The sequence below is a fragment of the Buteo buteo genome, chromosome 30, assembly GCF_964188355.1.
Source record: "Buteo buteo chromosome 30, bButBut1.hap1.1, whole genome shotgun sequence".
Taxonomy (NCBI): domain Eukaryota; kingdom Metazoa; phylum Chordata; class Aves; order Accipitriformes; family Accipitridae; genus Buteo; species Buteo buteo.
The window spans coordinates 477,875-491,995 of record NC_134200.1 but is presented as its reverse complement, the minus strand read 5'-3'; the positions used below and the strand labels follow the sequence as shown (position 1 = coordinate 491,995).

The 14,121-nt window shown below is 66.0% G+C and overlaps 2 protein-coding genes across 2 annotated transcripts; both read left to right on the top strand.

Annotated features, from left to right (window-relative positions):
* Positions 1–8: 8 nt before the first annotated feature.
* TFE3 (transcription factor binding to IGHM enhancer 3) lies at positions 9–4,391 on the top strand (the record flags this gene model as incomplete). Its single annotated transcript, XM_075018643.1, has 7 exons — positions 9–77; positions 1,108–1,206; positions 1,755–1,854; positions 2,160–2,216; positions 2,325–2,400; positions 2,528–2,675; positions 3,105–4,391. Coding segments are annotated over 7 exons (882 nt in total), but the record flags the coding sequence as incomplete, so codon positions are not given.
* A 407-nt stretch (positions 4,392–4,798) lies between these two features.
* Positions 4,799–14,115, top strand: GRIPAP1 (GRIP1 associated protein 1). Its single transcript, XM_075018581.1, has 22 exons — positions 4,799–4,944; positions 5,021–5,087; positions 5,170–5,231; positions 5,314–5,340; positions 6,502–6,609; positions 6,976–7,126; positions 7,439–7,530; positions 7,962–7,997; positions 8,329–8,360; positions 8,472–8,519; positions 8,618–8,717; positions 9,090–9,182; positions 10,460–10,552; positions 10,658–10,735; positions 11,461–11,547; positions 12,002–12,058; positions 12,154–12,253; positions 12,664–12,773; positions 13,175–13,315; positions 13,409–13,502; positions 13,589–13,716; positions 13,816–14,115. The coding sequence occupies exons 1-22, from the start codon at positions 4,903–4,905 to the stop codon at positions 13,885–13,887; spliced, it is 1,818 nt and encodes a 605-aa protein (XP_074874682.1). The 5' UTR covers positions 4,799–4,902; the 3' UTR covers positions 13,888–14,115.
* Positions 14,116–14,121: the final 6 nt, after the last annotated feature.

The following is a 14,121-nucleotide window of genomic DNA, read 5'->3' as shown; positions in this document are numbered from 1 at the left end:
GGCCCCCCCCCCCGGCGCCCCCCACCCCCCACAGCCCCCTGGCGCTGCTCCACATCGGGCCCGGCTCCGAGAAGGAGGTGAGGGACGGGGGGGGGACGGGACGTGGACGGCGAGGGGGGGCTGCGAGGTCGTGGGGGGGGGGGGGTGATGTCGTGGGGGGGCTGCGATGTCACGTTGGGGGGCTGTGATGTCATGTGGGGGGCTGTGATGTCATGTTGGGGGGCTGTGATGTCACGTGGGGGGCTGTGATGTCATGTTGGGGGCTGCGATGTCGCGTTGGGGGGCTGTGATGTCACGTGGGGGGCTGTGATGTCATGTTGGGGGGCTGCGATGTCGCGTTGGGGGGCTGTGATGTCATGTGGGGGGCTGTGATGTCATGTTGGGGGGCTGCGATGTCGCGTTGGGGGGGCTGTGATGTCATGTTGGGGGGCTGCGATGTCGCGTTGGGGGGCTGTGATGTCACGTGGGGGGCTGTGATGTCATGTTGGGGGGCTGCGATGTCGCGTTGGGGGGCTGTGATGTCATGTTGGGGGGCTGCAATGTCGCGTTGGGGGGCTGTGATGTCGCGTTGGGGGGGCTGTGATGTCATGTTGGGGGGCTGCGATGTCACGTTGGGGGGCTGTGATGTCGCATGGGGGGGCTGTGATGTCACGTTGGGGGGCTGTGGCGTCATGTTGGGGGGGCTGCGATATCATGTGGGGGGCTGTGATATCATGCGGGGGGCTGTGATGTCACGTTGGGGGGCTGTAGTGTCATGTTGCGGGCTGTGATGTCACGTGAGGGGGGCTGCGATGTCACGCTGGGGGGCTGTGATGTCACATGGGGGGGCCACGATGCCCCACGAGAGCAACGTGATGTCACCCCACAGAATGGGGGCGTGGTACTGGGGGGGGAGGTGTGTGTGAGGCAACCCTATGATGTCATACGGAGCCGGGCGGGGGCGGTGATGTGATAGCTGGGGCTGATGATGCAATTCCTGGGGGCGGTGATGCCATACAGGGCGGGGCAGGGCGGGGGGCTGTGATGCAATGCCTGGGGGCGGTGACGCGGCGCAGGGGGGGGCTGTGACGGGTGTTTTGTGGTTTTCTCCATCCCCCCCCCCCGCAGATCGATGACGTCATCGATGAGATCATCAGCCTGGAATCCAGCTACGACGAGCTGCTCAGCTTCGGTCCGGCCGAGGGCGCTCTGCAGCTCCCCAACACGGTACGCGGCCCCTTTAAGAGCTGAGGGGGGCGGGGACTACCACAAGCCACGCCCCTTTCCGCCCGGGGGGGCGTGGCATGAACAAGCCCTGCCCGACGCACCTCATTGGCTGTAACCACGGTGTGGAGTGGCCTTAGGCGGAGCCTGGCTTGGGGGTGTGGCTTGTTGTAGCTCCACCCACTGGAGCCTCGGGGGGCGTGGCCTCCACCCCATATAAGGCAGGAGGGCGTTGTCATATAAAGGTGATGCTGGGGGGCGGGGCCTGAGAGGTGGGCGTGGCCCGCGTCTCCCACTCTGGTCAAGGGAGGGTGGGGCCTACTCGAGGGGGCGTGGCCAAGGCCGTGCCAGACATGGGCGTGGTTTAAGCGTGGGGGCGTGGCTTGGGTGGGCGTGGCCACGCCCCCCTGGTGGAGCTGGACCCGCTTGGGGGAGAAGGGGGGGGGGAAGGCGTGGTTTGGGCCGAGTGGGTGTGGCTAGGGCTGGCCGGGGTGTGGCCGGTGGGGCGTGGTCACGCTGACCCCACCCCGCCCCACCCTTTCCGCCGGCAGCTGCCCGCCCCCGCGCCCCTCCTGGAGGTTTTCAGCCCCCCCCAGGGGGGCAGCAGCTCCTGCCCCGCCGAGCTGCCCCGCGTCAAGGCTGAGCTTTCGGGTAGGTGGGGGCGGGACACACCCTGGGCGTGTCCCTGGGGGGCTGGGGAGGGGTCCTACGGGGTATGGGGGGGTCCTTCTGGGGGTGGAAGGGGTCTGGGGGGGGGTCTGCGGGGTATGGGAGGGTCCTGGGGATCGCTACGAGGCGGGTGGGATGGGGCAAAAAGGGTTTTTTTTTGGGGGGGGGTCCTTGGGGTGTCCCTGCGGGACCCGGAGGCTCAAGGGGGGTCCCTGGTGGGGTGGGAGGGGTCGGGGTGGCAGCGTGAAGGGGGGGGGGTCGGTGATTTTTTCCCCCCCTCTCCCCAGAAACGGAGGCGAAGGCGCTGCTGAAGGAGCGGCAGAAGAAGGACAACCACAACCTGAGTGAGCTGGGGGAGGGGGGGGGGGGCAACGGGGCTGGATGTGCCTGGGGTCCCGGCGGGGTCGGGGGGGGGCAACCGGGGGGGTCTGACATGTTCCCCCCCCCCCCAGTCGAGCGCCGCCGCCGCTTCAACATCAACGACCGCATCAAAGAATTAGGGACCCTCATCCCCAAATCCAACGACCCGTGAGTGGGCGACCCGGCTCCCCGCGGGATCCCGGTATCTGGGTGGGCGCTGGGGACCCCCCCGGCAGCTGGGGGGGGGGGGGGTGCCAGCGGGACCCTAAACCCCCCCCCCCCCCGATGCTGGCAGGGAGATGCGCTGGAATAAGGGCACCATCCTGAAAGCCTCGGTGGATTACATCCGCAAGCTGCAGAAGGAGACGCAGCGCTCCCGCGAGCTCGAGCTCCACCAGCAGCGCCTGGAGCAGGCGAACCGCAGCCTGCAGCTCCGCGTCCAGGTCTGGGGGGGGGGGGGGGGGACACGAGTGGGGGGGTGGGGGGTGGTTTATGGGGCTGGGGAGGGTGGAATGGGGGTGGCTGTGGGGCTGGAGAGGGGCTGGGAGGCTTTGGGGGGGGTGGGATGGGGGGGGACACACAGGGTTAGGAATGGGCAGAGTGGGGGTTTGGGGGACTTTATGGTAGAAGTAGGGGGGGGTTTTGGGGGGTTTGGTAGAAGTAGGGGGGGGGGCTTCGGAGGGGCTGTGGGGGCATTATAGGATTGTCAGATGCCTGGAAGGGGGGTGCCTGTGGGGCCGGGGGGAGTAGAATCAGGGGAACGGGGGCGTTATCGTGAGGCTGGTCGGGCTGAGCCGGGCGCTGGGGTTACCTCTGGGGGGATATTTGGGTCCGTGGGTCGCTGACCTCGCCTGTCGTCCCCCCCCCGCCAGGAGCTGGAGCTGCAGGCGCAGCTGCACGGGCTCCCCCTGAGCCCTCCGGCTGCTCCAGCGGCCGAGGGGGGTTGCGAAGAGGCCCCCGGGGGTCCCCCCTTCCCCCCAGGGGGTCCCCCCACTCCCCAGTGCCTCCTGGACCTCGCGCTGGCCGACGACCTGCCCCCGGGACTGGGTCTCCTGGGGGGGCCCGAAAGCGGTTTGGACGACATCCTGATGGACGACGCCGGGGGACTCTCGCCCCTCGGCCCCCCCGGCGCCCTCCTCGCCTCCCCCGGACCCTCCCGCGCCTCCAGCCCCCGCAGCAGCCTCAGCATGGAGGACGAGCCCTGAACGCCACCCGCGCCGTCCCTTTAAGGGACCCTCGGGCGTTGCCCTTTTAAGGACCCTCCCCCACCAGGTGTGGCCCTTTTAGGGACCCTCCCCCACCACGTGTGGCCCTTTTAGGGACCCCCACGCACCCCTTGACCCCCCCCCCACCCCCCCCAACCCCCCCAAACACCTCGATGGCTGTTTCAGGTGGGGACCACATAGTGCCATTTTAAGGCTCTTAAAAGGGGCAAGCCCTTTTTAAGCGATGGCGGTCCCCTTTTCGGGGGGGGGGGGCCGCCGCGGTGTTGCCCTTTTAAGACGCCCGGGATGGGTGGGGGGGCGCCCTTAAAGGAGCTCGGCTGGGGAATGGCCCCTTTAAGGGCGGGCCCCACCGTTGTGGCCCTTTTAAGGCGCTGGCGTCGGCCCCGCTTGGATGGGGCCCTTTTAAGGCTTCAGCCCCGCCCTTTCAGGGGGAAAAGCCCCGCCCCAGGGGAGAAAACCCCGCCCCATGAGGGGAAAGCCCCGCCCCGGGGGGGAAAGCCCCGCCCCAGAGGGGGAAACCCCGCCCCAGAGCAGGAAAGCCCTGCCCCAGAGGGGGAAACCCCGCCCCATGAGGGGAAACCCCGCCCCCGAGGGGGGAAAGCCCCGCCCCCGAGGGGGAAAGCCCCATCCCTCAGGGAAAGCCCCGCCCCATGGAGAAGCCCCGCCCCCTTCCCCGGCTGGCCCCGCCCCTTCTCTCCCCCACCCAACGGGCTCCTGGGGGCTGGGCCCTCAGGCGCGAAGCCCCGCCCTCCCCCGCTGTCACTCTCACGCCGCCCTGCCCGCCGTTACTAACCCCGCCCTCGGCCCCGCCCTCTTTTAGAGGCCCCGCCCACCGGCCCCACTTAAAGGAGCCGCACACCCCCCCCTTTACCCCTCCGCCCTCATTTTGTACGGAAACCGTTCAAATGGAAAATAAACGTTTGTTAACGAGGAGCCGCCCGCTGCTGGGGGGGGGGCCGGGGCCTATAGAACCGGGGGGCTTCTAGGCCGCCTATAGGGAGCCTATAGATCCGGGGGAGGCCCAATAGGGCCCATAGCACCCAGTGGGGCCTATAGAGCACGGGGGGGGGGTTCCTATGGACTCTATAGGGGTGGGGAACAGTCCATGAGCCCCACCAGTGGGGCCTATAGAGCACGGGCGGGGGTTCCTATGGACTCTATAGGGGTGGGGAACAGTCCATGAGCCCCACAGCGCGGGGGGGGTGTGTCTGTGTGGGTCTTACGGTGCCCTGAGGGCCCTATAGCGGCCTACGGTACCGCCCGCCGCGCCCGGAACAGTCTTCTCTATGGTACCCGCAGGGCCCTCTCTACCCATCGGGATGACTTCCGCCCCGAGCTCTATGGCGGCGGAGTGAGATCACTTCCGCGTCTCTACGCCTCCTCGAGGGTCAGCCAGAGCGTCCGCTTCCGGCCCCGCCCCGCGGGGTCCTCCCGCGGCGCCAAGATGGCGCAGGCCCTGTCGGCCGAGGAGTTCCAGCGGATGCAGGTGAGGCCGGGCCGGGTCCGGGGGGGGGAATTTCGGCCTCACCGCCTTTTTTAAACCCCCGTAACCCTTCTCCCAGGCGCAGCTGTTGGAGCTCCGGACGGAGAACTACCGGCTCTCGGACGAGCTGCGGAAGAACGGCGCCGGTACGGGGGTGGGATGGGGGTTTGGGGGGGGACACCGGTCCCGGGGTCTGCCTCCTCCCTGAGGGTCCGTGTCCCCCCCTAGAGCTGTCCGGGCTGCGGCAGAGGGTGCAGGCGCTGGATAAGGATTTGGCTAAAGCCAATAAGGTAAAGGGGAGCCGCTGCTGTGGTCTCTAATTGCCCCCCCGCCCCGGTGCCGCTGTGACACCCCCCCCCGCTTCTCTTGCAGGCCCTCAGTAAGAGTAAGAAGGCGCAGGTGGGTGCTGGGGGGCTGGGGGGGGCCTGGGTGGTTCTGTGTGGGTGCTGGGGGGGCGTCTTGGGTGTTTCTGTGTGGGTGCTGGGGGGGATTCTGATGAGGATCTCTATAGGTGCTGGGGGGGGTCCTGAGTGGTTTTGTGTGGGTGCTGTGGGGGCGTCTTGGGTGTTTCTGTGTGGGTGCTGGGGGGGATTCTGATGAGGATCTCTATAGGTGCTGGGGGGGGGTCCTGGGTGGTTCTGTGTGGGTGCTGGGGGGGGATTCTGATAAGGATCTCTATAGGTGCTGGGGGGGCGTTTTGGGTGGTTCTCAGTGGGTGCTGAGAGGGCATCTTGGGTGTTTCTGTGTGGGTCCTGGGGGGGATGCTGATAAGGATCTGTATAGGTGCTGGTGGGGGTCCTGGGCGGTTCTCTGTGGGTGCTGGAGAGGCGTCTGGGGTGTTTCTGTGTGGGTGCTGGGGGGGTTTCTGATAAGGATCTCTATAGGTGCTGGTGGGGGTCCTGGGTGGTTGTGTGTGGGTGCTGGGGGGGGGTTCTGATAAGGATCTCTATAGGTGCTGGTGGGGGTCCTGGGTGGTTGTGTGTGGGTGCTGGGGGGGTTTCTGATAAGGATCTGTATTGGTGCTGGTGGGGGGGGGGTCTTGGGGAGGCTGCCTCTGTAGGTGCTGCAGGAGTCTCTGGAGGTGTTGGGGGGGTCCTGGGGGGTCTCTAACGGTGCTAGAGAAGGGTTGGGGGGGTTCTCTGGAGGTACTGGGGGGTTTCTGGGATGGTAAAGCACCCTAGAGGGTCTCTCAGGACGCTGGGGTGCTCCTCGGATGTGCTGGGGGATCCTGGGAGCTCTCTAGGGGTGCTGGGGGGGGTCCCTGCGAACACTCACAGGGTCCTTGTGGTGCCTCCAAGGGTGCTGGGGGGGCTTAGGGAGTCTCTAGGGATGTTGGGTGGGTTTCTAAGCATCCTGGGGGGTCTCTAGGGGGGCTGGGGGTGTCCCAAGAGATCTTGAGGCGTTCCTGAGTCGTGCAGATTTCTGTAAGGTCCATGTTTGAGGGTGTCAGGGGTCGCTGTGGGTGCTGTCAGGGGTGCTGTGGGGTCCAGAGGGGATTTGCGGGGGGGGCCTGGGGGCAGTTCTGGGGGTCCCAGCCACAGGTGGTGGGTCTTCCCCCAGGAAGTGGAGGCGCTGCTGGGGGAGACGCGGATGCTGCAGGGGAAGCTCCAGAGCCAGGAGGATGATTTCCGTCTCCAGAACAGCACCCTGCTGCGTGAGCTGGCCAAGGTGGGGGTCCTGGACCCTCCAGGGACTTCAATATCCCCCCCAGGCCATCCCGGGGGGCCGTAATGTCACCCTGAGCCTCCTAGTACCATTTTAGGGGTTCTTGGGGGGGGCCCTAGTGTCGTTCTGGGTGGTTCTGCTTTACCAGGGAGGTCCCTGGGGGTCCCCAGCGTCGTTTTCAGGGTGTGGGGAGGTCTCTTGGCATCGTTTTGGGGTCCCTGGCAGTGCCCGGTGTTATCACAGGGAATGCCCGACACCTTGTGAGGGGTCTCGGGGGGGGGGTCTCTTTGGGTCCCATGGGGGTTCCCTGCTTCTGGGGGGGGGGAGCCTGAGGGTCCCACGGGTGCCTAACCTGGGTGGGGGTCCCAGCTGTGTGCACAGATCGAGGGACTGGAGGAGGAAAACCGGCAGCTGCGGGAGGGGGCTCCCCCAGGACCCCCCCGGGACTCCTTGGCCTCCGCAGAACCCCCCCAGGATGGGGCCGCTGGTGACAGCGTGGCCCCCCCGGCGTCTACGGATGGTGAGGGGGTGCCTGGTGTGGGGAGGGGGGGGGTGTGTGTCAGGGTCTTTGTGGAATTTGGGGTTCCCTGGGGGTGTGGGGATGTTCTGGGGTCTTCCCTGGGGGGTGTTGGGGTCCTGGAGATCTGGGGGGGGGGCTTCTATGGGGGGAGTGGGTGTTTATATGGGTAGTATCATTTTCTAGGGGGGGGGATATGGGGTCTCTGTGGGGCACAGAGTGCCCGTCTGGTGGATACGGGGGCTCTGTGGGTCCCTATGGAGCTGGGGAGGGTTTATGATGGGGGGACCGTGGGTCTGACCCCCACCCTCGCAGCCCCCCCGGATCCCCCCAGGGAGCTGCGGCCGACAGAGGAGGGGGCCGGGGGTGACGGTCCGTGCAGGGAACCCCCAGCGCCCGCCGCTCAGGTATGTTGGGGGGGGAATATGGGGGGGTAGGAGGGTCTTAGGGGGGTCTGTAGAAGGTCTGGGGAAACTTTAAAGAAGGTTCAGGGGTACGGGGGAGGAGAATTTTGGGGGAAACGGGGGGAGGTTGGGAGGGATGAGTGGGTGTGGGGAGAAATATAAGTTGGGGGGGAGTAGAGTTTGGGGGTTGATAAAGAAGCAGGAGTCTCGTGAAAAAATATTAAATAGAAAGAAACACGTAGGAGGTTTTGGGGTTGGATGGGGGATGGAGATTTTGATAAATATTTTGGGGGATACAGAATAAAAATGTAATTGAAAGTCGGAAATAATTTAGGGGCAACGGGTCGCCATGGAGGTACAGCAAATTGCGAGGCGTGTAGGTGAAACAGAGGGGATGGAGGGGGTCTCTGGGGGTCTCATGGAGTCTCTTGCAGGCGGAGGTGGCCCAACTGCAGGCAGAGGTGGCCAAGGTAAGGGGGGGGCCTTTTGGGGAGCCCTGGGGGGCATTTGGGGGTGGTGGGGGGTTCGGGGTCCCAGAGAGATTTGTGGGATCTTCGGGGACCTTAGTGGAGTCTGTGGGGACTTTTGGGGGTCTCAGGAGGGTCCTGGGGCCCTCAGGGGAGTCCCGGGGGGGATTTGGGGGCATCCGCGGGGTGTCCCAGGAGGATTTCTGGGGTTTCAGAGGGGTTTGGGAGCACTTTGGGGGTTCTGGGGGCTCTCGGTGGGGTCTGGGGGGATTTGGGGGGGTGGGAGAGATTGTGTTCGTCTCACTCACTAGCGATTTTTGTGTTTTCTCCACAGCTGACGGAGAAACTGAGGAAGAAGCAAGAGAGGTAAGAGTGCCCAGGTCCCCTTGGGGGGGCTAGATGCCGGGGTTGTTTTTAAAGCACAACATGGGGTTTTTTGTTTTTTTTTTTGTCTATTTTTATCTCTTTTTCTCCTAGCTTTCTCCAGTTGCAGACAGAAAAGGAGACGTTGCTCAGGGACAGTCAGTAAGTGGCCCCTGGGGGTCATAGGGGGGGCCCGGCGTCCCCCCCACCCCAGATCCCTGGGACCCCCCCGGACACCTGGATCCCCCTGTGCGCCCCAGGATGGAGTTGGAGGAACTCCGAGCCCAGCGGGACGAGGAATTTCGGGAGCTCCAGGCCCGCAACCAGCAGCTGCAGCAGGAGCTGGAGGCTGCAGCCCAGGTGGGGGCACCTGGGGGGGGCATCTCTCGGCATCGGGGGTCCCGTGGGGTGCTGGGGGGGGGTTCTAGGGGTGCCCCATGGCTTTGTGGGGGTCCTGGGAGGCTGCTGGGGGTCACCCCTTGGTGTGGGAGCCCCCTGGGGTGTCGGAGAGGCCCCCTGTGACGCGGGAGGGGTGGGTTGAGCCGCTTACGGCGTTACGGGGGATCTATAGGATCTATACGGCCTCCTGTGGCAACTGATGGCCCCAGGGCAGCTTTGTCTGGGTCTGGGCAGCCCCGGGCAGCCTGGAGCAGCTCTATACGTCCCCATACGGCCCCGGGGCAGTGCCGTTGGACCCTATAGGGCCCTATAGAGCGCTGTGTGGGGCGGCAGGCGGAGGCGAGGCTGCGGGAACAGCGTGGGGCTCTGGCCCGGGAGCTGCAGGAGGCGCAGGCGCAGCGTGATGCCCTCAGCGCCCAGCTCCAGGTGGGATTGGGGGGGAGCTTGGGAATCCCAGGGGGGCGGTGGGGGTCCCTCATCTGGTCCCCAGGGGGTTTGGGGTCCCTTGGGGGTGGTTTGGGGTCCCCAGAGTGTCCCTCATCTGGTCCCCAGGGGGTTGGGTGGCCCTTGGGGGGTGGTTTGGGGTCCCTTGGGGGAGGTTTGGGGTTCCTTGGGGGGGTAGGGGGTCCCCAGAGTTCTCCTCATCTGGTCCCCAGGGGGTTTGGGGTCCCTTGGGGGGTGGTTTGGGGTCCCTTGAGGGGTGGGGGGGTCCCCAGAGTGTCCTTCATCTGGTCCCCAGAGGATTGAGTGTCCCTTGGGGGGGTGGTTTGGGGTCCCTTGAGGGGTTGGGGGTCCCCAGAGTGTCCCTCATCTTGTCCCAAAAGGGTTTTGGGGTTCCTTGGGGGGTGGTTTGGAGTCCCTTGGGGGGTGGGGGGTCCCCAGAGTGCCCCTCATCTGGTCCCCAGGGGGTTGGGTGGCCTTTGGGAGGTGGTTTGGAGTTCTCTTGGGGGATGGTTTGGGGTCCCTTAGGGGGTTGGGGGGTCCCCAGAGTGTCCCTCATCTGGTCCCAAAGGGGTTTTGGGGTCCCTTGGGGGCTGGTTTGGGGTCCCTTGGGGGGTGGGGGGTCCTCAAAGTGTCCCTCATCTCGTCCCCAGGGGATTGGGTGTCCCGTGGAGGGTGGTTTGGGGTCCCTTGGGGGGTGGTTTGGGGTCCCTTGAGGGGTGGGGGGTCCCCAGAGTGCCCCTCATCTGGCCCCAGGGGTTTTGGGGTCCCTTGGGGAGTGGTTTGGGATCCCTTGGGGGGTGGGGGGTCCCCAGAGTGCCCCTCATGTGGTCCCCAGGGGGTTGGGTGTCCCTTGGGGGGTGGTTTAGGAATCCTCAGAGTGGTTTGGGGTTCTACTGAGGGTAGTTTTGCATCCCTGGGGGGGCTTTGAGGTCCCCAATGTACCTCTCACCTTGTCCCACGGAGGTTTTGGGTGTCTATGGGTGGGTTTAGGGCTCCCCAAAGTGCTCCTGATTCCATCCCTGGGGAGTTTTTGGGTTCCCCTGGGGGTATTTGGAGTCCCAGAAGCATCCTGACCCCATTCCTGGCGGCTTTTGGGGGTCCCCAGGGGGGATTTGGGGGGGTCCCAAAGGTGCCTTGACCCCATCCCTGGGGGGGTTTCGGGACCCTGGGAGAACTTGAGCTCCCCGAGGTGCCCTGGCTGCACCCCGCCGTCCTGGGACACGCGTGTGCGAGGCGCGTGCCCGGCGTTGCGCCCGCAGGCTTGCGCCGGAGAGCGGGACGGGCTGCGGCGGCGGCTGGCGGAGGCGGAAGACGCCCGCGGGGAGAGCGAGCGGGGCCGACGGCAGGCGCAGGTCAGCCCCCCGCCTTCTCCCCTCCACCGTTATTCCCCCCCCACACACACACCGGGGTAGGGATCCCCCTCCTCGCCCCAGTCCGACCCCGTCCGTTCCCATCAGGAGCAGCTGGAGCGGCAGGCGCAGGAACACGCGGCGGCCGCCCGCGCTCGTGCCGAGCAGCACCGGGCAGAGCTGGAGGTGAGCGCAGGGCTATAGGGGATCGCCCCGGGTGTGGGAGCCGCAGGGACCCCGGCGGGGGGGTCTGTAGGCACCCCATATAGCTATAGGGTCCGTAGAAATGCTCATAGCGATGACGATATATAGCGAGCGCAGGAGGCGTGAAGGATTTTGCGGGGTTGTCATTATAAGAGTTCTGTATGTCGTTACTATAGCATTTCCGTAGATCTGAGTGGTGTTACATGTATTATGGATAATTATGGGGAGTTACGTGGTCTGTTGTGGTCGTATAGAAGAGTTAGAAAACTTTGGGACGCTGCAAAGACAGTAGAGACCCGTATGGTTTTATAGGGTCCTTGGGGGCACAGGGAGCTTGCATGGAGCTCCCTGACCGTATAGAAACTACAATCGTTTTACAGCGTTGTAAGAGACAGAGGCGTTTTTTTTATATTTTACATCATCATCAGGAATTCTTAGAGCGTCACAGGATCTGTTGGGTGCACCAGACCCTATAGAACCCATAGAGTCACCTATGGCTTTTTAGGGGCTGTAGGAACCCAGCAATGCTGCAGGACGTCGTAAAGAGTTGTATTGTTTTTGCGATGCTGTAGAGCCCCCGCCAGACTTACAGAGGCTGTAGGAGCACCTGGGGCGTTATAGGACCCGTGTCCTCTCCCCCCATGGCCCTATAGAGCCCTATAGGTGTCAGGGACTGGGTGTGACCCCCCCCCCCCCGCTGTCCCCAGGGCCGCGTCGGGGAGCTGCAGGCGGCGCTGGGAGATGCCGAGCGGCAGCGGGAGCTGCGGGAGGCCGAGGGCCAGGCGTTGCGCCAGGTACCCCCAAATCCACCCCCAGAGCCCCTCTCTGAGCCCGCTGGGACCCTCTCACAGTCCCCCCCACCCCAGGTACCCCCAAATCCACCCCCAGAGCCCCTCTCTGAGCCCGCTGGGACCCTCTCACAGCTCCCCCCTGGGAACCACAGATCCCTGGGATCCTCCAGCCCTCCTGGGACCACCCGAAACCTCATTGGGATCCCCGGTTCTCCTATGGGGGGGCTCTCAGGTCTCCCCACCAGAGACCCTGAGCTGCCCAAGTACCCCCCAGAAAACCCAAATCCCCTCCCAGGGTCTCCAAACTCCCCTGGGTCCCCTCACCACGTTCTCTCTGACCCCCTGGGTTCTCTCTGAGCCCTCTAGAACCCACCCGATTCCCCTCAGCACCCACAAATCCTCGCTGGGACCCCTCCAAATCCCCCCCCCACCGCCACGACCCTCTCTGTTCCCCCAGGAGCTGAAAGACGTCCGAGATGGGCAGCGCATCCTGGAGAAGAAAGGCAGCGCAGCGGTGAGGGTCCCCAGGGGGCTGGGGTGCCGTCCAGAGCCCGGGGTCCCATTTGGGGCCCTGACCCCCCCCCTGAATTGTCACCCCCCCCCCCCCAGTTGAAGGACCTGAAGCGGCAACTGCAGCTGGAGCGCCGCCGGGCCGACCGCCTGCAGGAGCGGCTGCAGGAGCTGCTGGCGCCCACCCGTGCCCGAACCGGTCAGCCGGACGCCGGGGGTCCCTTGTGGGGGGGGTGTGGGGGGGAAGCTTCCAGGTATTGGGGTCCCCTTGAAGGAGGGGGGGTGCCCCTGGATGCCTACATCCCCTTGGGGGGGCTCTCGTGGGTCTGCAGGTGGTGGGGTGGGGGGTAAGGGGGTGTCTGGATCTGCTGGTAGGAGGGAAAATGGGTTTTGGGGGGGGGGTCGTGGATATCTGGGTCCCCTGGGGGGGGGTGTGGGGTAAGGTGGGGGGGGTGCCAGGGTGTCCACAGGGATAGGGTGCTGCAGGGGCACCCGAAACCTTTTTTTTTTTCTCTTCCCCAGAGGCAGCGGGGGGGGGCGTGGGGGGGGGGGTTGGTGGTGGGGCTCGTCCCGCCTGCCTGGGTCCCAGTTTTGTTCCACCTCTCCCAGGGCTGGAAGAACTGGGACTGGAGGGGGGGTCCCCCGGGCGGGGCCCGGGGGGCGATAGCAGCAGCCTCTCCTCCTTGGGGCGTGACGGCTCCGCCCCTGGGAGTACCAAGGTGGGTGGGGCCTGAGGGGGTGGGGCCTGGTGGGGTGGGGTCTGAGGCTTCTGTTGGCTGACGAAGGGGGCTGTTCCCACCAGGGGTGGGCTAGGCAGGTGGGGGTGTGGCTGGGGTTGGGGGGGGGTGTGGCTGGGGTTGGGTGGGGCTCACAGGGGTGTGGCTCAGGGGGGTGTGGCTCGCAGGGGTGTGGCTTGAAGTTTGGGTAGGGTCATAGCAGGGGCTGTGGGTGGGTTGTGGGTGGGATGCGGCCCCACACTGGTCCCTTCCCCGTTGAGGGTGGGTCTGGAGTGGGGAGGGGGGAGCTGCGTTGTGGGCGTGGCTTCAGCGAGGGGGTGGAGCCCTCTCCGCTGACCCTCCTCCTCCCTGCCCTGCCCCCCCCCGCCCTTCCATCTCCGCAGTCAGGCTCAGGCAGCCCCGGGGGAGGCAGCGGCGGCGGCGGGGGGGTCCCCGGTGGGGGGGGCCTGTCCCCCGCCGAAGTGGCGGAGCTGTTCCAGCGCCTGGCCCAGAGCCAGCAGGAGCGCTGGCTGCTGGAGGAGAAGGTACTGGGAGGGGACTGGGAGGGACTGGGATGGGGTGGGGTGTATTACTGTGTGTCCCCCCCCTCTTCCTTCTTTCCTTCCCCCCCCCCCCAGGTGCGTCACCTGGAGGTGAGCAGCGCCTCGATGGCGGAGGACCTCTGCCGCAAAAGCGCCATCATCCAGAGCTTCGTCCGCGACAGCCGCTTGGGTGAGTCCCGGACCCCCCCGCCCCTCCCGGTACCCCAATTTTGACCCCCCCCCCGCTCACCCCCTCTCTCTATGCCCCCCCCCCAGAGGCAGCGGGACCCCCCGGTCCCCCCCGGCGGGGGACGGGGCCGGGCGAGGAGGGTCTGCGGGAGATGAACAAGAAACTGCAGAACATGTTGGAGGAGCAGCTCACCAAAAACCTGCACCTGGGGCAGGTGGGAGGGGCTTCGGGCAGAAGGGGCGTGGCCTCTGGCAAAAGGGGGCGGGGGTCTGAGGCGAGGGGCGTGGCCTCTGACCCCGCCCACCCCCTCTAGGACCTGGAGGCGCTGTCGCAGGAGCTGGCGCGACTCAGCAAGGAGAGAACCGCCCCCCCCGGCCCGCCCTGAGGGGCGGGGCTTCGCCTCAGCCCCGCCCCGCTGCTGTTCGGCTCCGCCTCCCCCCCGCTGGGTCCATGGGGGACGTTGCCGCTTTAAGGGGACGTTGCCCCTTTAAGGAAGAGGGGCGGCCCGCTCGGGTGGACGTCGCCACTTTAAGAGGGGGGGACACACACACCCCCGCATGCACTCCCCCTCGGTTCCCCCCCCACCCCCCCGTTAATAAAGTCGATGTGAACCGCTGCA